This window comes from Musa acuminata, chromosome BXJ1-11 (assembly GCF_036884655.1).
Source record: "Musa acuminata AAA Group cultivar baxijiao chromosome BXJ1-11, Cavendish_Baxijiao_AAA, whole genome shotgun sequence".
NCBI classification, from domain to species: Eukaryota; Viridiplantae; Streptophyta; class Magnoliopsida; order Zingiberales; family Musaceae; genus Musa; species Musa acuminata.
The window spans coordinates 27,210,167-27,234,803 of record NC_088337.1 but is presented as its reverse complement, the minus strand read 5'-3'; the positions used below and the strand labels follow the sequence as shown (position 1 = coordinate 27,234,803).

Sequence of the window (24,637 nt, the reverse complement as noted above, 5' to 3'; positions counted from 1 at the left end):
GTTTGCAAACCACTGGATTGTTTCTAAGTCTCTTAGCTCACTTAAATCTACGTATTTTCCCTTGTTAACATTCCTAAGTTCAAAAGAGGAAAATTTTTCAGCATGGTATTTTGAGTCGAAAAGGGTGGAATCAAAATCTTCTACTAATCTCCTCTTTCCCTTGTCCCTTGAGGATCTTCTAGATCCCATAACTACTGCTGTTTAGAATAATAGTGATGAGCAAAAGCAAATGAATCAAGAAACAGAGTTTTAGAGATTACCTTAATGAGATCTTCAAGAGAGGGAACTTCAAGAGAGGGAAGGAATGTTGATGCTTTGCTTCGAAATGAAGAGTATTTGGGATGCTAAGATGAGGGAAATGGGGATGGAGAAGACTTAGGAGAGTAGAGGAAGGAAGGAAATGAGTTGGGGTCGGTTTCACCGCCGGCCCTAGCTTGAGTTATAAAGAGGGCAGAGTTGCGGGCGGTTGCACCTCTGGCTGGAGCGGTGCAACCACTTGCAACCCAAGACAGCTGGAGGTGCTGGGGCGGTGCCACCGCCTGGTGAGCACTTGATCTGAAATTTTTTCGTCTTGAGGAGAGTTTTCATTCAACTTCTCCTACGTAAGAATTTTCATTTTAAGATAGGGACTTTGGTACGATCAAGGTAGATTTTTAACGTGCACATTTCCAATGTCGTACACAAATTTGTGATAGTTTCTTCAAGTTGATAAGTCTTGCAAGATCATGACAGAGTTAGTCATTTCATGATACGAGTTAAGTTGGAAGGTTATGAAAGGATGAAATTGATGGGTTCGAAAATCCAGGGATATGTGAATTTCAGAATCATACGTTTCTAATTCTTGAAAAGTTAAACAGGATTGTATCTAGGTCGTATTTGTGATTTTACCCTTGTTGTTGTTTCCGAAGGTGACATAGCCTTCGTCTTTGCTAGTGAGCTTAGAGAGTTGAGATGGATCTCTGGTCATATGCCTTGAGCATCCACTATCATGGTATCATCTCTTGCTCCTAGCTGATGGTGTGGGTTTCTACAAGAAAGGATAATTTTTAGGTACCCATTTGCTTTTGGGTGCCTCAAAGATAGATCTACATTGTTTATCATGTTGCATAGAGTTTATCATGGTTCCTTTAGGAACCCAAATCAATTTGTTTGGACTAATTTTCTTGAATGAACAATAATGTGTCTTGTGTCCAATTTTGCAACAAAAGTTGCATTTTGCTTGGTGTTGAACATGTAAGATGGAGCCTTTTATAAAGGTGGTTGGATTTAGGTGAGGACTTCTCACAAATCCAATTCCACTTCTTTTTGGAACGTGACCCTTGTTTGCAAGGATCATGTTCAATGACTTGCTACCAACCTCGAATTTCTTCAAGGTGTCCTTGAGTAGCAGGTTTTCTTTTTGGAAAGTTTCTAAATCATGACATTTGATACATGAATTTAAACTATCATGATGTTCAACTTTTAACTTGTCAAAATCACAAGTAAGACTATCATGCACCTTTTTCAGCAATTTGTATTTTCTACTGATACTCTTGCATTCATCAAATAAGTCATTGAAAGCATTTAATAATTCATCGAAAGATAAATCAGCATTTAATGAATTCGTTACCTCCTCTCCGATGGCCATTAAGGCGTAATGAGCAACTTGCTCGGTGTTGGACTCCTCTTCCTCAGATGTGCTTGAATCATCCCATGTTGCTTTGAGCGCCTTCTTCTTTGTTGTTCTCTTTTTGGCTTGGGGACAATCACTCTTATAGTGTCCCGGCTTTTTGCACTCATAGCAAATAACTTGATCCTTCTTGGGTTCAAGTTTATTTTTAGTATCATTCTTAAACTTGTTTCTTTTAATGAATTTTTTAAATTTTCTTGTTAGAAGTGCCAAGTCATCGTCACAGTCCTCATCACTTGAGTTTTCTCTCAAGTGATCTTCCAAAGTTCTAAGTGCCATATCCTTCCTGTTCTTTGGAAGGATGTCTTCTTGCTCTTCATGAGCTTTGCAAGTCATCTCGTAGGTCATTAATGACCCAATTAGTTCTTCAAGAGGGAAGTTATTTAAATCTTTTGCCTCTTGAATAGCAGTGACTTTAGGATCCCAACTCTTAGGAAGAGATCTTAGTATCTTATTTATGAGCTCAAAATCCGAAAAACTTTTTCCGAGTCCTTTTAGACCGTTGACAACATCCGTGAAGCGGGTAAACATGTCGCCAATAGTCTCACTCGGTTTCATCCGAAAAAGTTCAAAAGAGTGTAACAAAAGATTGATTTTTGACTCTTTCACTCTACTTGTGCCTTCATGAGTCACTTCGAGTGTGTGCCAAATATCAAATGCAATTTCACAAATCGAAACACAATTAAATTCGTTTTTGTCAAGTGCGCAAAATAAGGCATTCATAGCCTTTGCATTAAGAGCGAAAGCCTTCTTCTCCGAATCGTTCCAATCGATCATTGGAAGAGAAGACTTTGAAAAACCATTCTCAACAAGATTCCAGAATTCAACGTCCATAGAAATAAGGAAGATCCTCATTCGGGTCTTCCAATAGGTGTAGTCCGTCCCATTAAACATGGGTGGACGTGTAATGGAATGGCCCTCTTGGTTTCCGGCGTAAGCCATCTCTCTTGGATTTTAATCCGTTTGAGAGTTAACCGGGCTCTGATACCAATTGTTAGGATCGAGAGCACTAAGAGGGGGGGGGGGGGGTGAATTAGTGCAGTGGAAATCTTTCAGCGATTAAAAACGAAAGCTGCGTTCGTTTGATAAAAACTATTTTGATGCAAAAGCCGATTCTAAGATTACTTATGATTGAGTACAGTTTACGTCTAAACACAGTTTGCGTCTAAGCGCAGTTTACGCAGTTTGCGTCTAAATGCAGTTTGCGTCTAAACACAGTTTGCGTCTAAATGCAGATTGCGTCTAAGCGCAGTTTGCATCTAAGTGCAGTTTGCGTCTTAGGCTCAGATTGCGTCTAAGCGCAGTTTGCGTCTAAGCGCAGATTACGTCAAAGCTCAGATTGCGTCTAAGCGCAGTTTGCGTCTTAAGCGCAGATTGCGTCTAAGCGCAGTTTGCGTCTAAACACAATTTTACGTCAAAACGTAGATTCGGAAAGATCTGAACTTAGACACTCGTTCGTAAAAGCGCAAAAGTCAGTTTGCAGTTATAAATGGAATCAAAACGTAGACGTAAACTACAGAGGAACTCGTTCATAAAAGCGCAGAAGACAATTTGCAGTTATAAATAGAATCAAAACGTAAGTGTAAATCGTAATGTAGAGATCGTACGAAAACACCGATTTACGTCTGAATGCAGATTCGGAAAGAACAGAACTTAGAAACTTCTTCGTAAAAGCACAGAGAGCAGTAGCTATGTAGGAGGTTTGCAGTAATGATAAAGTGCTCAAAATGAAAGCAAACCAGAGATTTAGAGTGGTTCGGTCAGTCTTGACCTACTCCACTTTTGGCTTCCTCCGCCGACGAGGTCACCGACGTCAACTAGAGGCCTTCCTTCAATAGGCGAAGGCCAACTGCCCTTTTACAGTTTCACTCCTTTTGACGGGCTCAGGAGACAACCCTTACAGAACCTTTCTCTCCTCTCTTTACAACTCAAGACTTGAAGAACAGAAAGAGGAGAACTTTTGGACTTAACACAAATTTGAGCTCTTAGAATCACAGAAAATATCAGGAATTCAGTGTGGTTATGTATCTTTTCAGTGCTGAACGGGTGGGGTATTTATAGGCCCCAACCCAGTTCAAATTTGGAGCTCAAAACGATCAAATCCCGGAATTCCGGGATCAGGCGGTTGCACCTCCTGACTGGAGAGGTTGCACCGCCTGGCAGAGCTCGAAGACTGAGCCTCTGGGCGGTGCTACCTCTGTTAGGGGCGGTTGCACCTCTCTGCCAGGCGTAGTCCAAGGGGATAGTGGTCTCCGAAACGAAGAGAGATGTTGCTCTAATGGGACAGTTATCCAGGAGGGATAAGTCCCGGCTCTCCAGAGGGAGAATCATGTGAGACATACCTCACATGTTGAGGAAGAGTACCTCAACAAACAACAACTCCACGAAGCTCGATGGACTGAGCAAGCGGCGAGGAGTCGTCGCATGATCTCGCTTGAGAGAATGCATTGGTGGATGCATTGCGAGATCAAGTGGGGGAGCGACCCAAAGCAACTTAAATGAAGGCATACTTGGAGTCAATGTGGAGATCGGACTCAAGGGAGGGCTGACCCGTGGAATGGTGGGCGCGAGGGCCACCATCGACTCAATGCAAAAACGAGGAGCGGAGCAACTTGGGTGTAACTTGGCGAAGTACCCAAGCCGCATAAAGGGAGCCAGCATAGAAGTTGGAACATGGAGCAGAGGCACAGTGCTTTCCGTAGACAGAGGTCAAGGACATGAACTCTTGCAGAGGCAAGAGTAGGATCATGTTATTCTATGGGTCCTTCATTCTAACGGAGCGGACTCATCTTGCATGGTGCCAAAGACGAAGGGAGCTTCTGGGCACATGCACCTTATCTTGGAGGAGCATTTGATGGAGGAACTAAGGCGACTCAATTTGCGAAGGCGAAGTTGGGATTCAGAAGGCCTTAGCACGAGGCAAGAGGACGCAGAGGCGGGTACTCTTGAAGAATATGCCACAGTGTTGCCATTCAAGTTGCCATGAAGGAAGCAGTGCGTAGCGGAGATTGTGTTGGTAGGGGCAGAGGCCCAGGATCCAGACAATGGTGCACAAATTATAGTGAAGTCGGTGTACTTCGGGAGCTACTAGGCGACAGACTGTCCTAGAGCGGTGCTTCATCTAGGTGTGACCCAAGAGTGGGTGGATGAAGGTCGATTGCCAAAGGAGCGAACAAAATCGAAGGTGGAAGAGACCCTGCGATGTGTTGGCAGAGGCCACACATGGAGGGTTCACAATTCAAGTTTATTCCACAAGGATCAGAATGCAATGGAGATGTCACCAGGAGGCGACATGGTGCAGCGGATCGTGGTGGAATAGTTCGTGGCAATGCGATACACACGACTTTGTCCCGTGAGGGACTAGATCATACGGAGGTATGATCAGGAGCTATTGGAAGCTCCACTTCGGTGAACAACACGACGGCAAGAAGGGCTATGGATTCAAGGAGTGAAGGTCATGGTACCGCAGAGGCGGGTCTTCCAGGCATGCATCGAATTTTACATCGAATGAAAACCTTGGTCATCAGCATATGGGGGTTGTGTTCCACTAAGGGAAAAGTTCGAATGCAAGTACTAGTGAGTCCCATGGGAGGGACTTGATCATGCAGAGGTATGATCGAAGCAGCTGGAGAGTTAGACTGCTCCAGAGCTCATATTCGCTTAAGGGAGCCCGACAAGTCAGAGGACAAGGCCGAGTAAGCGAACGTTGCTACCAAGGAAGCTAAGGAGAACAGAATCGGTGCACACCCTACAACGTGATGGTAGAGGCCATGCATGGGAGTTGCAGTCTGTCTTTCCATCGACCAAACGGACTGCTTGGAGAACACAGAGGTATTGAAGCAGGGGGTCGAAAGGGGCGAGGAAGCGACGACGAGTCCAGAGGGACTTAGCTACCCAAAATCAAGCAATCAGTTAGAATGGAGGTGGACTCGAAGGAGTGTCACGGAGGCATATTTACTGATTATGAAAGAAAAGGGATGTAGATGCGAGGCGACGGATAGTAGTGTCATGGGCATGGCAGTGCCATGGTACCGCAGAGGCGGGACTTCCGTGAAGGTCATTGATCCCTTGCTCTTATGGAGGGAGAGCGCTTGGTCGTGAAAGGGGCCGAGGAGGTGGAGAATGTAGAGGCAATCTCCAAGTACCGAGACAAGGCTGAAGGGCAGAGGCCGAAGAACTTCGTACGACCGGTGTCAATGTGCTTCTCATCAAGATAGCCGAAAGTGAAGGACTTCGGGTCATGCAAGAGTGCATAACCAAGGAACGAAGCAGGCAGTACGCGATGCTATACCTTTGCTACTCAGTGGAGTAGGCGGCAGGGTTGATGGAGAAGACGGTACAATCCCAGATGCGACCAAACCTATGAGAGAATTACTCCAAGTCGGGGTGAAAACTTCCTGCATTCCAGAAGTTCAATGGAATTGAGAAGGTGAATCACAGTAACTAACTCAACGCAAGAAGTGCAAACACTTCAAGTGCTTCAGAAGTGTGAGTAAAGAGCATGCGAAGGCTAGTAACCAGCTCGATGCATGGAGTACAACCTCGAGGAGGCAGGCGAAGTCAAGTAACCTTTTGCCTTCTCAACTCTTAAGAGAATGGGCGAAACCGAGTACCCCAATTCTCTTATCTATCCAGCAGAAGAGCTCTGCACAAGTTCAAAGACCCTTCGAAGATAATGGAAGACAATAGTTGTCAAATCCTCACCAATGGTGATCAGTGCTACTGTGAGTAGATTGTCCGCTTCATTTCCCAACGAAATGCCAATCGAAAGCGGAAGTGATGCGAACCTACTTGGATGTGACAACTAAGTGAAAGAAGAGCCAATGAGCAAATTTTGTGGAGGAAGGACCCAAAACTTCAGAAGTTTGCGAGACGATGCTCGTTAAAGCTCCAACAAGCATCCACCCAGTTCAAGCAGCATGAGGAATTTGAGAGACTGGCACAGTAAGGATGGTCTTTTCCTTCATCTGGGGGATCTGCAGGAATCAACAAGGATCAACACAACTCAGCCAACCCCACACCAGAGTCAGAGTCATTGGTGAGTTGAAGCAGCATGGCAGATCAAATGTTCGACTACTCAAAAACAACAGCGGAGAGCAGTAAGGAGCCAAGAGGCGCATTGTAGCTAGAGCGGAAGATTGAAGACTTAACAAAGGCGAGGAGTTGCAGTGTCGACAAAGGCTTCAACGAGGACGTCGAAGGAATAAGTGGGGGAGAATGTCATGGACAAACTTCGAAACAAGATGTTTGATGTAATGCTTATGTATGTCCGTGTCTTTTGGCATGTTCATGCCTTGTACAGCATGTAGAGGGGCGGCCGAAGGCTTAATAGTCCCATTTTAGTTGGGTTGGTGGCCTCTTTAGGCTTGTAAATAAAGGTTGTGTCATGTGGACACGTGCGAGAGATTTTTGGTCTGTAATGGACCATTTTACCCTTTGTTGTGCCACTGTTCAGAGCTTGTAAAGTCAGTTTATAATTTGCATTGTCTATGAAGTATTTTTCGGAGATGTTTGCTTGTGGATCCCGATTGAGGCGTTCTCTCTAACTCGTTCTCTCTTTTGTTGGTCCTAAGGGACAATGGGAGGCTTCGGGGAGGCTGACCTTTGCGGACGGACACGCAAGGGTGCCGCACGACTTAGGCAAAACTAGCTAAGTCCGTGACAGCTTAGCGACTTTGTCCTATGAAAGGCCGAGGTAAGCGACCCAACTCACTCTTGAGGCAAGCTAGCTCCGAGCTGGGAAGGATTTTACGAGGTAGCGATAATGGTCCGAGACGGTACTTATCGCTTGGCGACATAGGAAGGACGATTAGTGCCGAGGACATGACACATATCAAATTTAGAGAAGATTTACGTCTGAAAAGTCTGTCGGGCAAGAGCCCTATCGATAAAAGAAAGAAGGAAGGACGTGCGAAAGTGGCAAAGGGAGTTTCATTAATAAATTTTTTTTTACATTGCCCAATCGGTCGTGGCATACAAGACAAAATGGCAGTGAGTGACCATCAAAAAAGAAAGAGAAAGGAAAGGGGGATGCAGCCTAGGCCCTGGGAAGCTCCGCACTGTCATCGAAAGGAACTTCCCCGGGCATCTCAACGTCATCATCCTCGGGAAGACATGAGAAGGGATCCACATCAAAATGCAGGTCAGGAAACCGAGCCCGAAACCGTGACATGGTGACTTGGTATCTGTACTCATACGAGACCTACCCCGACCTTTGCAGCCCCAGCTAAAATCCATGGGACTCCTTGTATTCTTCAATCAGTTTTTGGTTCTTTGCAGGGGCCGCTTGGGTTTCCTCCGCGAGAGCCTCCTTAGCCTTCTTCGTCGACGTGCGAGCCTCTTCCAGGCTCCAGAATAGGTCCAACAGTTCGCCCTCCATCAAGTGAACCCGTTCATGAGACTCCTTCAGCTGCTCCCGAAGACTCGCCTATTGTTGGCCAGCACCATTGAGCTCCAGCTTCAGCCATGCAACCTCCCCCTCCAAGTCGGCGGCCCTCTGCTTGGCCATCGCCACCGCCTCCGGCACCGCCCTCGCTTTCAATTCTTCGATTTGGCCACGGAGCTCAGCATTCTTATCCCCTAGACTGCTGATTATCCGACTAACGTCCTGAACACAATCTACAAGCACTATGTAGTAATGTAGGTTCTGCATAAAGAAATGATCAGGTGTAAGCAAAGAAGGCCGAACGAGGACCGAGAGGGAAGAGGATATCCATACTCAACCAAAGACTTGACAGCCTTCTCGATCAACACCTCAGAAGGTGTTACGGTAAGTAACTTTTTTAGCTGTGGCCTTGGGGCCGTCGCGGCTCGGTTCGGGGGTCCGGATGTCGGGGATCTCGGGCGGCGTCCCTCGGGGTCTCTCGGCGCCAATCTGTTACAGGAGGTCGGTTCGGCAGGTCGGGTCGGCGGTTCGGGTCGGGAGGCAGCTCCGTCGCAGCTTCGGGAAGAGGCGACACTGTCTCGCACCTGCACACAGGTCGGGCCGGGAGCTCGGCCCGACCCCTCCGACGATCAAGTTAGAGAAAGATGTGGAGGGGATTGTGGATGAGGGAGAAGAAGAGCCTCTGAGTGTTTTGTGTCTGAGTGAGTTCCTCCTTTTTTATTCTCTTTAGAGTTTGGGGGTATTTATAGATGAAGTTTGATGTTACTGATAAGACCCTAAAGTCTTATCGTAAAAAGAAGAAGGGAAGGGGATGATCACTTCGAGGGGATCGGCCTCCTTGATCGCTTCGAGGGGATCGGCCCTCCTTGATCGCTTCGAGGGGATCGGCCTCCAAAGGTTTGTCAAAAGACAAAATAGTATTTTTCATAGATAAGCGAAAAGAAGCAGTTACATCTCTATTTATAGAGTTCCGACTTTAGCTAAACTAAACAGACTTAATAAATATGCAGAAAATAAAAGGAAAGCACAGAAAATAAAAGGAAAAATAAAAGGATCCTAACAATCCCGCCTCCTTCAATTCAGCCTTGTCCTCAAGGCTGAGCAGCATCAAATTCTGGAAACTTCTCCTTTAGCATGTTGTAGGACTCCCAAGTTGGTATCTTCCTTTGGTAAGTTGGCCCATTGCACCAGCACTTCAGTTACAGGATGTCTGCGGTACATGACAACTCGTCGATCAAGTATGACCTGTGGTTGAGCTTGAACTTCCCTAGTAGTAGAAGTGTCTGGCAAGTGGCACTGAACTATTGCATCGTCACCCAATTTCCTTTTAAGGCATGCAACATGAAAGACTGGATGTAGTTTAGAGCTAGTAGGCAAATCCAAGCGGTAGGCCACTGGTCCAATGCGTTCTAATACCTTATAAGGCCCAAAAAACCGAGGAGATAGCTTCATGAAAGATCGGACCTTTATGGAAGTTTGTTTGTAAGGTTGAAGACGAAGGAAAACCCAATCACCTACAGTAAATTCTCGTTCACTTCGGTGTTTATCAGCTTGTTTCATTCTTGCTTGTGCGGTTGTGAGGTTATCCTTTAAAAGCTGAATAATCTTATTTCTATCTATCAATTCCTTGTCCACTTGATCAACTTTAGAAGAACCAGGTACATACTTTGTAATTGTAGGTGGGGGTTGGCCATAAACTGCTTCAAATGGAGTCATTTTAATAGAAGAATGGTAAGAGGTATTATACCACCACTCTGCCCAGGGAAGCCATTTGACCCATTCCTTCGGTTTATCGCTAGTAAAACATCGGAGGTAATTTTCGAGGCACCTGTTTACCACTTCAGTTTGCCCATCTGTTTGTGGATGATAAGCAGTGCTCATATTCAGCTGAGTACCTTGTAAACGAAAAAGTTCTGTCCAGAAGGAGCTAGTAAAAATCTTGTCTCTGTCACTAACAATTGAACGGGGACTCCCATGCAATTTAGCTATGTTGTCCACAAAAGTACGAGCAACACTTGCAGCAGTATAAGGATGTCGTAAAGCACAGAAATGAGCATACTTTGTAAGTCTATCCACGACTACAAGTATAGTACTCTTTCCTTGAGATGATGGGAGACTGTCAATGAAATCCATAGATATGTCGGTCCAAGTAGCATCAGGAATAGGGAGGGGCTGTAGTAAGCCTGGGGTGGCTATTGTCTCACTTTTGTGACGTTGGCAAACATCACATTCAGCAACAAATTTCTTGATAAAATTTTTCACACCTTTCCAGTAAAAAAGTTGTCGAACTCGCTTATAAGTGCGAAGAAATCCTGAGTGACCAGCAATTGGTGATGAATGGAACTCCTTCAGAATTATTGCTTGGCAAGAAGAATGTGGGGCAACTACTATTCGGCCTTTATAGCGCAAGTCCACCGAATCCCAACTATAATTTGAGATAGAACCTGGGGCTTCTTCTAAGTTTTTAATGATGTTTTGGATCTCAGGATTATTTGACCATTCCTTTCTGATAACTTCCAAAGTCTCGCAAATAGGAATAGAAATAGCTACTAGTTCAGCTTGTTCTGGAAGGCGTGAGAGGGCATCGGCTACTAGATTCTCACTCCCCTTTTTATAAATGATCTCATAATCGAATCCCAGTAGCTTTGTGACCCATTTCTGTTGCTCTGGAGAAGAAATCTTTTGCTCTAGAAAATATTTGAGGCTTTTGTGATCAGTGCGTATTTGAAACCGTCGACCAATTAGGTAGGGTCTCCACTTTGTGACTGCATGTATTATAGCTAGCATCTCCTTGTCATAAATAGATAAACTCAAATGGGAAGGGGAAAGAGCCTTACTAGCATAAGCGATAGGCCGACCTTCCTGCATTAATACAGCCCCTATTCCAGCTCCAGAAGCATCAGATTCAATTACAAACATCTTATTAAAATCGGGCAAAGCCAGCACGGGTGTAGTAGACATTGCAGTTTTCAAGAATTGAAATGCCTGAGTTGCCTCTTCTGACCATCTGAATGCATTTTTCTTTAGAAGTGACGTCAAGGGGGCACTAATTTTGCCATAATTCTTCACAAACTTTCGATAATAGCCGGTTAATCCCAAGAACCCCCTTAAAGCTTTGATTGACTTTGGAATTGGCCAATCTGTCATCACTTGGATTTTTGAAGGATCAACTGCAACTCCCTTTTGAGATATGATATGGCCAAGGTACTCAACCTCAGGTTGCCCAAAACTGCACTTGGATTTCTTAACAAAAAGACCATGCTCATGAAGAATATTAAAGACAGTTCGTAAATGTAATAAATGACTTTCTAAGGAATGACTGTATATTAAAATATCATCAAAGAAAACCAAAACAAACTTACAGAGATGAGCCCGAAATATATCATTCATTAAACTCTGGAAGGTAGAGGGCGCATTGGTTAACCCAAAAGGCATTACTAGAAACTCATAATGGCCATTATGTGTCCTGAAGGCAGTTTTCTGAACATCCTCTTCATGTACTCTGATTTGATGATAGCCTGATCGTAGGTCCAATTTAGTGAAGACCTGAGCTCCTCCTAATTCGTCCAATAGTTCATCCACTACTGGAATAGGATATTTATCTTTCACTGTAATGTTGTTAAGTGCTCGATAGTCGACACACATCCGCCATGAGCCATCCTTCTTTCTGACTAGTAAGACTGGGGAAGAAGATGGGCTAACACTAGCTCGTATAACTCCTGTTTTGAGCATCTCCGTGACAATCCTCTCTATCTCTGCCTTTTGGAAATGTGGATATCTATACGGTCGGACATTAGTTGGTGCCTTCTCGGGTAATAGTGGAATCCGATGATCATGACATCTAAGAGGTGGAAGTCCGTGTGGCTCTGCAAATATATCTGCAAACTCTGTTAGCAATGATTCAATATTTCCAGCCGGAATGTTCACTATCATTTCCTTTTCAATGTTATGCAATTGCACCAAAAATCCGGTGTGTGTCTTCCGAAGGACCCGCTCCATCCGATGGCTCGTGATAGTTGTAACCTTACCCCCACGTCTTCCTTTGAGAGTCACCTGTCTTCGATTAATAAAGAACTTCATAATCAATTTAGAAAAATTCCAGGAGACATCACCTAGGGTTGATAGCCATTCAATTCCGAGCACCACTTCATAGTCTTCCAAGGGTAATAAAAAGAAATCCACAAATAATTCTTGACCTTGCAAAATTAGTTTTATCTTTGAGCACTTGCTGTCACAGGTTAAAATCCGTCCATCAACGACCTTGACTTCAAATTTGTCACAACATTCAATGTGGTAAGCTAATCGGGCTGCAATTTTTCTATCCATAAAATTATTAGTGCTACCCGTATCAATCAAAACAGTGACAGACTGGTGTTTAAGAGTTCCCCCAATTTTCATAGTTTGTGGATTAGAGTAGCCAGTCAATGCATGCACTGTATGTGTGACGGCTTCAACATCATCATTAATTTCCACTTCTTCATGATCGGAATCTGATACTTCTACTTCCGGTTCCTCCTCGATCGGTTCAATCATCAAAAGTCTTCCTTGTTTGCATCGATGCTCCTTACTCCACTTTTCATCGCAATGCCAGCACAAACCCTTCGCTAACCTTTCTTTGAGTTCTTCTCGGGTTAGTCTGCTAGTGTTATAGTTTCGACTTGGAGTAGATGAGGTAGGTTGCCTGCTAATCACCTGTTTATTGGCACCTCTATTTCGACGATATTCCACACTGATTTTTTCTTCATGTAGGCGTGCAAATGAAATCGCAGCCATCATAGTGCGAGGTTGACGAGCCTTAACCTCACACCGGATCTCGGGAATAAGCCCTTCAATAAATGTACCCAGAAGTTGTCGTTCTGACCAATCTCTAGCTTGGTTGGACAATCTTTCAAATCTACTCTGATATTCCAACACTGTAGAAGTCTGACGAATTTTGGCGAGTTGGCCATCAACATTCTCATATTCGGACGGGCCAAAACGAACAAGAAGTCCTCTTTTAAACTGCTCCCACGAAGGAATTCCATGGCAAGTTTCGTACCAATCATACCATTGGATTGCATCTCCATCGAGCTGGATTGAGGCCACTTCTACCTTAGATTCTTCTGGAGTTCTGTGAAAACGAAAAAAAATTTCCGCCCTAGAGATCCAACTGGTCGGATCCCCATCTTCCCATCGTGGAAATTCTACCCTGATACGTGGGTAGTGTGTGTCACCATCCTGGGGACCTTTTCCTGTATCTCTCGATCTGTTTAGCGTAGAACTTGAGCTTCCATCTTGTTGAAACCCGCTAAAGTGCTCTAACAAGCTCTTTTTGAAATCATGAAGAGTTTCTTGTAGCCGATTTTCAATTCTGGTTTCCGACGCTTCCATTTGTGCCTTCATTGAGTTATCGGTAGCCATTGCGTACGATTGTAAGTCGGTAATCCCCTGTTCTTGTTTCTGATGTTTAGTCAAGGGCATCTGCACAGTATCCGGGCAATAGCAGCGACAGTGGCGACAGCCGGCAGCAGCAAGGGAACCCACGCGACTGTGGCGCGACTGAAACAAGGCCAGAGCAAGTGTGCTCTGTTTCGGTTAGATGCACAGCAAGGTGAAGCGCCGGCAGCTGGGAGACGAGCGGCGGTCGTCGCACGGTGGCCCACAGCGGTGATGGGTCGGCTGGGCGGCAACGGCACTCGAGGGAAAGAGGAGTGCTGGAGGAGGCGCGGCTGGAAACAAGGGCAGCAGCGGTGAGTTGCCCTGTTTCGGTCGCCGTGAAGAGGAGGGGGGCAACCGGCGGCTGCGACCCGGGGTCACGGTGGCAGAGAAGTTAGGGCAGCGTCGCCGAGAGTCTCAACGACGAAGGGGTGGTCCGTTGGCAGGGAGACGGCGCCAGCGATCCTTCTCGCTCGAGCGAGACGGGAAAGCGAGGATGAGAGGTCGCCGGCTGGGGGGCAGCGGCGGCGTTGGTCGATCGGCTGGGACGCAGCGCCGGCGGTGGAAAGGAGGCAGCAAGGAAGGGCGCGGCCTGCCGGAGAGCAGGGGCGGCGGTGGGCTGGCCGCAAGCAGAGGAAGCAGGGATGCGTGGCTACGGCTGCTTTCTCTCTTCCTTTCCTTCTAATTTTTTTTTTTTTTTAGTTACGTTGCAGCGGGAACGTGCCAAGGATCGCTGCTCTGATACCAATTGATAAGACCCTAAAGTCTTATCGTAAAAAGAAGAAGGGAAGGGGATGATCACTTCGAGGGGATCGGCCTCCTTGATCGCTTCGAGGGGATCGGCCCTCCTTGATCGCTTCGAGGGGATCGGCCTCCAAAGGTTTATCAAAAGATAAAATAGTATTTTTCATAGATAAGCGAAAAGAAGCAGTTACATCTCTATTTATAGAGTTCCGACTTTAGCTAAACTAAACAGACTTAATAAATATGCAGAAAATAAAAGGAAAGCACAGAAAATAAAAGGAAAAATAAAAGGATCCTAACAGTTACCTGACGTGGTTGTCTGCAGGGCAGGACTGCACCTTCGGTGGCATCTGACATTGCCACTAGGGTTGCGTGGGAGGCCGAGCTGCCGCAGGGTATGGCGAGCCTCGGGCAGTGTGTCACTCAGGGGGTTGCTGTCATAGCATGTCACATCGCCATTTTTACCCCTATCAGAAGGTGAACCATACAACCGTCTGGCAATATCGGGGAAAAGGGCACCCCGAGCATAAGTCGTAGAGGTCACGTCGTCCATCTAAACTCAGCTCTCGAGGGTCAATCCTGACCAACGCATCACGATAGGGTCGAACGCTTCCCCCTTGGGCATCTCCCCCATAAAAAGAGCCTGGAAAGGTCCTTGGAGCAAGCTCGGGTGCGACAGAGATCACGCACCATGGCAGGACGGGCTGCTTTGGCCGACCCCACCTTCCCGATGCGCTCCTTGCCCTGCAAGCTCCCAGTAGTCTCCCTGGGGGCAGGACCACTGGATTGCCCCCCGGGCTATCGTCAGCTTTGGCGGCGGACATTTGAGCCACGACATACTCAGGCATATTTGGTGTCTTGGTTTTCGGCTTCTTACGCTGGCAGTCAGGCTCCGGGCTCCCCAGCCGACCCGAATCTCCTACGGGTTGTGCGGTGGAAGGATTAGACTAAGGAGCCATTGAGGCATGGGGCATCCCTCGCAGGTGCCCAAGATTCACCATATCTATCCAAGAAATCAAAAAGTGTTAGTAACGTCAAACAACGCCAAGACGACTAGTAAAAGGGGATTGGCCCAAGCCATACCCCAGGGCATCGGAATAAGGCCAACCTTGACCAACCACTCCTCGGTCATGTCCCTAATGGCCCATGAGGTAGCGAGAATCCCCTTCAAGTGCCCTAGCTGCTCGTACTCATCGTTAGACAACCCGGGGCAATTGTTGTTGATCACTCGAGTTGACCATATGAGGCTAAACCCCCACCCCCGATGACAGATAACAAAAAAGTAGTGGCTCTTCCACCCTTTATTGTTGGAAGGCACCCCACTCACCCTAAATCCACCGTGAGAGGATAGAAAGTAGCCGCCCGACCCCTTAGAAAGATGGAAGTAGGACAGGAAAAGAAAGCGGGTTGGGGTGATAGCCGCTCCTCAGCACTCCCTGAGGAAGGCCACTATATACCTCCACGAGTTCGGGGCCATCTATGATGGCGAGATCCTCCACCAAGAGAGGCAAGCCTTGATCACCGAGTGTAAGGGAAACCTAAGCCCGACCTCAAGGGCATCAAGAGTTAGTCTGAACCCACCCGAGAATGGGTCGTAGGCCTGTTGCTCGGACCAAGGGATGTGTAACTCATATTTGCTCGAGATACTATAACGATCGTTGACACGACCGAGTAACTCCGCAGTCACGATAGAATCGAAATCGTGCAGGGATTTCATGACCTCCAGGGCCCGAACAATTTTTTCGCTCACGGGACATGTCCCACCCAATGACAGACCACTATTCAAAGTTGACGTTGCAGCCTCGGACCCCGACCTACCGGAAGAAGAAGAAGAAGAAGAAGAAGAAGAAGAAGAAGAAGAGGAGGAAGTGGACATCTTGACTGACCTGAGGCATTTACTGCCCAAGGAGAAAAGGAGGGAACGGGAACTTGGAGCACAGGAATGGACTTCGCCAAGCGAATAGAGAGAGTGGGAAGGGGGTTTTATAGGGCAAAGCCCCACCAACCGAGGCGACCTTTCGCCTCCCCCTAGAAGGGCAGTAGTCCCTTTCCTCGCCATAATGACCCCTAAAGAAGCATAAGTCCCGAGGCAAGCATCTTCGCCATGGCGAGAAATTTCCTGCCATGGCAGAAATTTCCCGCCAGTACAGAAGCTTGCCGCCAGGGCAAAAGCTTCTCGCTAGGGTAGAAATTTCCCGCTAGGGCAGAAACCCTCCGTTGGCATGGAAGTTTCCCACCAAAACTAACGAGGCGAGAAGATTCCTGTCTGATTCATTTCGACCGAGGGCAAAGCAGAGCCGCTCGCCCACACCAGTCACACAGTGCCTGAACTGTGTTGCCCTGTCATATCAGTCATACAGTGCCTGAGTCATGCTGCTCGACCACATCAGTTGTACAGTGCGCGAACCGTGCTACTCGATCACATCATTCATACTGTGCCCGAATCGTGCTGCTCGATCACATCAGTCATATAGTGCCTAAATTATGCTGCTCGGTCACATCAGTCATACAGTGCCCGAATCGGACTGCTCGGTCACATCAGTCATACAGTGCCCAAATCGTAACGCTCGGACACGTCAGTCATACAGTGGCTCGACCATGTCAGTCATATAGTGCCCGAGTCATGCCGCTCGACCACGTTAGTCATACAGTGCCTGAACCATGTTGCTCGATCACATTAGTCATATAGTGCTCGAACCGTGCTGCTCGGTCACATCGGTCATACAGTGCTTGAATCGTGCTGCTCGATCACTTCGGTCATACAGTGCTTGAATCGTGCTGCTCGGTCGCATCAGTCATACAGTGCCCGAATCGTGCTGCTCGATCACATCAGTCATACAGTGCCTGAATCATGCCGCTCGATCACATTAATCATACAATGCCCGAATCGGAGTGCTTGGTCACATCAGTCATACAATGCCCAAATCGTGTCGCTCGACCACGTCAGTCATATAGTGCCCGAGTCATGCCGCTCGACCACATTAGTCAGACATTACCCGAACCATGCTACTTGGTCACATTAGTCATATGGTGCCTGAACCATGCTACTCGGTCACATCGGTCATACAGTGCCCAAATCGTGCCGCTCGGTCATGTCAATCTTCAGTACGCGAGCCATCCAACTCGGTCACACCGGCATATAGCGCCCAGGCCTTGCTTCTCGGTTATGTTGGCCTTCAATAACCTGAGTCGTGACACTCAACTGCATCAATCCTTCAGTATCCAAGCCAAGATGCCCACCGATTTTGGCCGAATCACTACACCCAGCATCGAGCAACGTGACTCGCCTAGTCAAAATCCTGACAATCTTTCCCGATAGACCCTGTCTAAGGCCGATCTTCGCTCCCAGAGGTCCATGGCAAACCACCTGCTGTACCACTAGTCATTACACGGGCAGGCCTAACTTATGAGATCACACCGTGCCATACACTAGGTCCCTCGGGGTGCGACCCGACATAAGTCGCTCTCTGAGGGGGGGAGAGAATGATAGGGCGCATTTTGGTAACCTGCCCTCCAACCACTATTCATAACCACATAGCATCGATGTCAATATACCGGACCACACCCCTCGGTCAACACCGTTCTGTAAAGGTCAGATGGCACCGACCAAGTATAGCGTCATCTCGCAAAGATTAGGACAGTGCTGATTGAGTACTGTGTCGTCCCGCAAAGGTCGGACGACACCGACCGAGTACAGTGCCATCCTGCAAAGATTGGGTCAACATTGACCAAGTACAGCGCCATCCTACAAAGATTGGAATGACGTCGACCGAGTACCGTGTCGTCCTACAAAGATCGGGTCGGCACCGACCAAGTACAGCGATGTCCCGTAAAGATTGGGACGGCACTGACCGAGTACCGTGTCATCCCGCGAAAGTCGGGACGACGCCACTTGGGCATAGTGCCGTCCCACAAAAGTTGGGATGGCGTCGACAAAGTACAGCATTGTCCCACGAAGATCGGGGCGACGTCGACCAAGTGCAGTACCGTCTCGTAAAGGTCGGGATGACACCAAGTACGACGCCACCGCTCAAACGTCGTGACACCGAGGATGCCCAACATCCGCCTTAAGATTAAGTCCGCCACTCGGTGGGTCAATAACCATAAATATGGTAGGTACGAATGGTCTCCTAGCGGAGGGATAAAAACCAGTGACAAAGGCGATTCTTAGCTCATTTTCCACCCAATTCTAACAAAATATTTGGAGAGGTCGAAGTCGGGAGCCCCCTTCCCGACCCTAACTGTGTGTAGGGACAAGTGATAGAGAGGGAGGTGACCAACCAAGGGGAGTTTCCAGACCTTGAAGCCAAAACCCAAGCCCGACCTCACCGGACGACGATCTTCGTCGCTCGTGCGCCGACGTGGATGATCTTACGCACCCGGGACTGAATCAAGCCGTGCTGACTCCCTCTGCCACAGCATAGGTATGTTACGAGACACATTAAACATATATATTTGATTTATCAATTAACTTAAGTATTAGAGGAGGTATTGTCCGATATAGTTTTGTATGATTCAAAGGAGTTTATCTTGGCATCAAAGTGAAAAAAAAAAATCAGGTTGACTTAAAAAAAAAATGATCATCATTTTTAAAGGAGTACTGATTTATAAAAATAAAAATATGAAAGGAGTTATTGAAAACTAATAGCTGTAAGGTTAAAAAAGAAAATAAACAATTGATCAGGATATATATATATATATATATATGTATATATATATATGTATATATATATGTATATATATATATGTATATATATATATATACATGTATATACATGTATATATATATATACATATATACATATATATATGTATATATATATGTGTATATATATGTGTGTGTCTATATATATATATGTATATATATATATATATATATATATATATATGTTTGCATATATGTATGTATATATATATGTATATGTATATATATATATATATGTGTTTATATGTATGTATATATATAATATAATATAATATAATATAATATAATATAATATGATATAATAATGTCGAAGGGTGTTGATGCAAAATAAAAGGACATTTTTAACGAAAAAAAAAGTACAAGACCTACATGTAAATATTCCTGCCCCTTCAGTTAAATAGACAGAACGGCAAGAAGGCCCCTTTGGAGAGATTTCTAGGAGGCAAGCGGTGGCAGTGGTGCCGGCTGCAACGGCGACAATGGCAGCGTCGGGTGCTGGTGGCGATCAGGACGAGTTCTACCTGCGTTACTACGTGGGCCACAAGGGCAAGTTCGGGCACGAGTTCTTGGAGTTCGAGTTCCGCCCCGACGGCAAGCTCCGCTACGCCAACAATTCCAACTACAAGAACGACACCATGATCCGCAAGGAGGTCTTCGTCTCCCCCGCCGTACTCCGAGAGTGCCGCCGCATCATCGCCGACAGCGAGGTTCCCCCCTCACCCCTTTCGATTAGGGTTTCGATTTCTAGGGTTTATTTTGGATTTGTTCCTTTTGTGATGATGCTAGCCCTTTGTGCGGTTGGTTTTGCTGCAGATCATGAGGGAGGACGACAATAACTGGCCGCCCCCGGATCGGGTCGGCCGGCAGGAGCTGGAGATCGTGATGAACAACGAGCATATCTCCTTCACCACTTCCAAGATCGGGTCCCTCGTCGACGTCCAGGGTAGCCAGGATCCCGAGGGCCTTCGCGTCTTCTATTATCTTGTTCAGGTTTGTGATGTTTCAATTATTGTTCCTTTTGGATTGTTTGTTCTTTCCGGTTCCTACTTGTTGCCCAATGAAGAGCGGGCTTGAAGGTACAATGCGAATGGGAGGGGTAGGAGAGGCTTAATGAAATGTGTGTGCATGTAGAATAATAGAAAGGATCTTAGTTGATGAATGTTCTCTTAGCTGTTCAATTTCTCTCCTTTTCTTTTAAAGCTTTGTTATTCTTCTGCCCTTCAAATTTTTTTCAGCGAAAATGTAAAAGCTTTAACATGATGTACATAATCTCCGATGATATCAGAGTTCAAAAATGTTGTCTTCAATAAGCTATGCGCTTTTCCTAGTCATATTAGTCCTTTTTCACCCAAGCAAAATTAACAAGTCAATAAACTATGTGGTTTTATCCTCTATTGATATGATTGACTTGCACAATGTCTTCCTGATCTCCAATGATTTGCACTTCAGAATCTGCACCAGGATTTGAGAGTCCGGTTCATCGTGAATCCTTTTCAGATAAATGTTCTCATAGCTGTTTGAATCTTTTTCCTTTTTTTGAATTCTCATTATTACCTGACCTTCATACTATTTCCTTAAAAAATGTAAAACTTTTATGGTTACTCAACTGAAGTATGTATTAATCATTGATGGAATCTCAGTTCAAAATATGAAGACTCTTTATAGGATAATTAGCAGTCAATGTCAGATCGGTCCTATTTACCCTAGTCAAATTAGTGGGTCAATAAGCTATGTCTTTTGCTTTTTGATAGACATGACTGACTTTTACGATTCAAAAATACTTTTGTATCTCCAAGGAATTTTGTGACTTCAGAATTTGCACCAAGATCTGTAAGCTTCAGCAGCTCCTACTTAAGAGTATGTGCTTGGCTTCCAAAACACCAACATTTTGAGCTCTTAATATTCTCTCTAGACAGAGATCGGTATGATAGGTGATGATAGATGTCATGATGTAGTTTGCCTGATGTTGAGTCTAAGCCATGATGATTCATGGGTGAAAAAAATGAAAGAACTTGGTGTTGAGATGTGGTGGAGGTCGACAGTGATCAGGATTATGCTATATACACTTGTTGTGTGTGCACTATCATTTAGATAGAAGCCCATTGTATATCCCATTTTGTTTTTGGTTCCAGCAAAGTACTATTAGTTTTACTATGCCTTTTATAAATCTGATTTTGCTATAGGTCCCTTAGTTGTGTAAGGCTTTCCATCCATCTTAAAAACAAGAGTAAACTTCAATTTTTCATCTTCTGCTGTATAACCATTGTGTTTAAGGTATTTGTCCGTCAAACAAGTTTTTTATTACCTTCCCAGACATATTTATGCTTGTTAATTTGACGTTATTTTTTCTAATTCTGATGTGAAATTATCATGTTCAGATTTAGACAGATTTTTCTGGTAAACTGGTATCAATTGGTTCTGTTTCATGAACTTTCAGTTACTGCTCTCTAAAGGTAGCTTTGCTTCATTCTCCAGTCATAAGAAAATATCTCAGGCCATGTGATCAGCTTTTTAAATGTAGTTTTTGTAGATTTTTTTTAAAATCAATTTTTTTAGGTATTCACTCTTAATGAGTTGCAATGGTTTATACTTTTTCCCCTCACACTAAGGGTTTGCAGATTGAATTTACTTTTTCAACATGCTGTACATATTCTAAGCTTAAGACTTGTTGATTATTATGCATACTTCTCATCCTTTCTACTACTTGATAAAAATTTTGATGTCAATGAACTAAAATATTTCATTGACAATGGTGTAGAGTGTCTAATTGTGTATTACGATTTATCTTTTCTTTCTTTTGTATCTCTTTTTTGCTTTTTAAACACTGTTTGCTATTTTCATTGATTGGGCTTATAGTGAAGAAAAAATTGGTGATGACTGAATATTTTCTCTTTTATATAGTGGCCATTTTGGAAAGAACTTTATTATTGACTATCTTGTTGTAGAGAATTATGAAATGGATACACTTCTGGATGATACTGAATAGCTAATTAGTATATGCAATAGATTCCACGAAATTCTTGGGATTCTTTTTGTAATAAAACATAGTTGATGTTAGTAACATCTTTCACTGGCAGCTCATAATAGGTGCCTAGGATTTTTTTGTGCTTTCGTATTTCTACTCCTTTGTTAGGAAAAAAGAAGCTTGATTGTGTGATGGCTGGGGATATGATCAGTCACAAGTTCTTCTGATGTATGTGGATTATAGCTCAGATTTATTCAGGCTCTTCATAAATTCTATCGTCTCTTTGGATACATCTAATAAAATTGGAATGATACAAAGAAGATTAGCATGACCCTTGCTCAAGGATGACACACACAAATTGAGAAATGTTTCTCCATAAATTCTATTTACCTTTTCTATTCTCTCTGAAGTTTTGAACTCAAAATCCAAGACATGACATTGAAGCTTGTAGACTGGTTGCATACACAGGCAAGATTAACCTGATAAAAAATTATCAATCGCAAGGATAGTATTGGTACAAGATAATGATTTTAATGTTGTATATTATGTTCCTATGATTGGTATTTTGCTTAATCTGATTGGATTTCTGGGGATGTCAGTCCTTATGTAAGATGTTTGGATAAATTTCCTTTGTATCCAGCTTTTGTAGTTGGCTAGTTAGACGAAATAAAAGCCATCTTGGAGTTTGAGTTGTCATGGAATGGGTTCTCAATGCCATTAATTTTTGGCCACTGTATCATTAGCATTATTGAAAATAAATTCTTTAGGTTTAAATAGGTACCAATAAGTTTCTAGAACAGAAAGATGTGCTTTTGTTTGTGATCAAAACATTAACTTTATCCTCTACATGAGCATGGTTGTTTTATGAAACTTTCTCACTTTCATGGTGGCTCAGTGTTAGTTCAATTTGTTGGGGCCGATTTGGAGTAAAATAATTGGTATATTGCCATGGTTTAGCTCATTTTACCTTTTGTTTCATTATGTATACTCTTCAGGAGTCTACTTAAGACGCTACTTAGTTCAGAAAATTTAACTCTAGGACTTGACTATATTTCATATGGATCATAATAGCTTTAGTCGATTATGAGGATGCAGCTTTAACTTATCATATATTAAACTTCTACATGCAAAACCTTTTGTAAATGTGTTTAGCTTGTCTGTTTCTCCTTAAGGCATGGATCTATTTCTGCCTTTGAGGTAGTTTTCTTTTGTTTCCTTGAAAAATCTTGTTCGCTGATTGTGGTTTGTTGAAATTTTAAACCACTAAGCAGTGATCTTTGGAGGAGGAATCTAAAAATTGAACTTTGTTGAATATGGACTATGAGCAGGTTGATGGTTTTGCCTTGCCTTCTCTTTCTTTCTCATGTATTAGTAGGCTTACTGTCTAGTGTTTGAGTAACATTAAGTTCACGACAAGTTGTAGTTCTGAACAATTACATCTGAGGTTTCTTTCCTTTGCTCATCACAAGTTTAATAATTCTGGAATTGACTACCTCATTATACTTTGGCTTTGTACTAGCAATGGCACAGGTAACATCTCTATGTTGTTTACTGGATGAGTCTAGGCCACCAAAATTCTTTTGTGGCTTTCTTTTGTCAACATATTATGTTGAGGAATATACTCTGTCTTTACTGTATAACCGGGACAATAAATTGTAGCTCCAAAGAAATAGAACTGAATTTATGTTCTCACATCAAAGAAGCTCAGATTCCACAGATTACAACTTCTCTATGAAGCAATAATAGCATATATGTTCTAGTTCTAATATATATTTATGCTCATGTAATATGGTGACAACTTCACAAGTCATTACATATTTGAAAGTTTATATTCAGTTCTTCACCCTTGTTAAAAAACTCACCAATCATGTTCTGGAAGTTGTTGATGGTTAAAGTTTTTAGATGAAATTCATACAGAACTTGAGAAAGTTGATGTAGCTGATCATGCGGCAGTTTAGTGGTCTTGTACGATTCTCTGATTAATTTCCACCAAAAGAAATAGGTTAAGTTGTTTGGTTCCATCTGCTATTTTGCGGAATTGAGTGCACCAATAGAAATCTTATTTACGCATTTCTTTGTCCAGGGATGCTGGTGTTGTATTTCTAACTCTTTTTTCAGCTCATTGTTCTAGGGATTGTAGAATGTTACGTCGAGCAGTATATTCGAGATATCTCATCCTGTATTTGGTTTTTGTCGCGATTAATAAGTTTTTATTTTGCTTGTTGCAGGATCTCAAATGCTTTGTGTTTTCCTTGATTTCTTTGCACTTCAAGATTAAGCCTATTCAGTCATAAAGTTAAATCTCCGCATTTCTGCTTCTCTAGACTTGGATCTATGCTCCCTGTCAGACTTGAGTTTTGAGGCACACTGTTGATGAAACCTTATCTAACCAACAACCCTTGATGTGAGACATTGACCTGTAACGCCTTATTGATTCTGTTGGTTGTACTCTTCATATATGTTGTATTTTGAAAAACTTGGTTGTGTGAGTTCATGAAGCTTTTTTCCAATTCGAAGCTCTCTCTTATCATTGTTTGTAGGATGCGGTTTTATCAATTCAGATATAAATAAACTATTTTTATTGAATTAAGAATAATAGCATACAAAATTGAGTTTTATATCAACTATAATGTTTTTAAATGAAATTATAATATTTGTTATTTATATAAAAATATTATAGTCGAGGAACAATGACTCAAATTATAATACAAATTTTAACTATGATTTTAAATATATATTTTTATATCGAGTTGG

At 43.9% G+C, this 24,637-nt stretch overlaps 1 protein-coding gene and 1 non-coding gene across 2 annotated transcripts; both read left to right on the top strand.

Moving 5' to 3' along the window:
• Window positions 1-19,320: 19,320 nt before the first annotated feature.
• On the top strand, window positions 19,321-24,393 carry LOC135597438 (protein mago nashi homolog). The gene is made up of 3 exons (XM_065090381.1): window positions 19,321-19,625; window positions 19,732-19,908; window positions 24,112-24,393. The coding sequence occupies exons 1-3, from the start codon at window positions 19,398-19,400 to the stop codon at window positions 24,175-24,177; spliced, it is 471 nt and encodes a 156-aa protein (XP_064946453.1). The 5' UTR covers window positions 19,321-19,397; the 3' UTR covers window positions 24,178-24,393.
• Window positions 22,161-22,263, top strand: LOC135597863 (U6 spliceosomal RNA). The gene has a single exon (XR_010481454.1). It is a non-coding gene; the product is annotated as a U6 spliceosomal RNA (small nuclear RNA).
• Window positions 24,394-24,637: the final 244 nt, after the last annotated feature.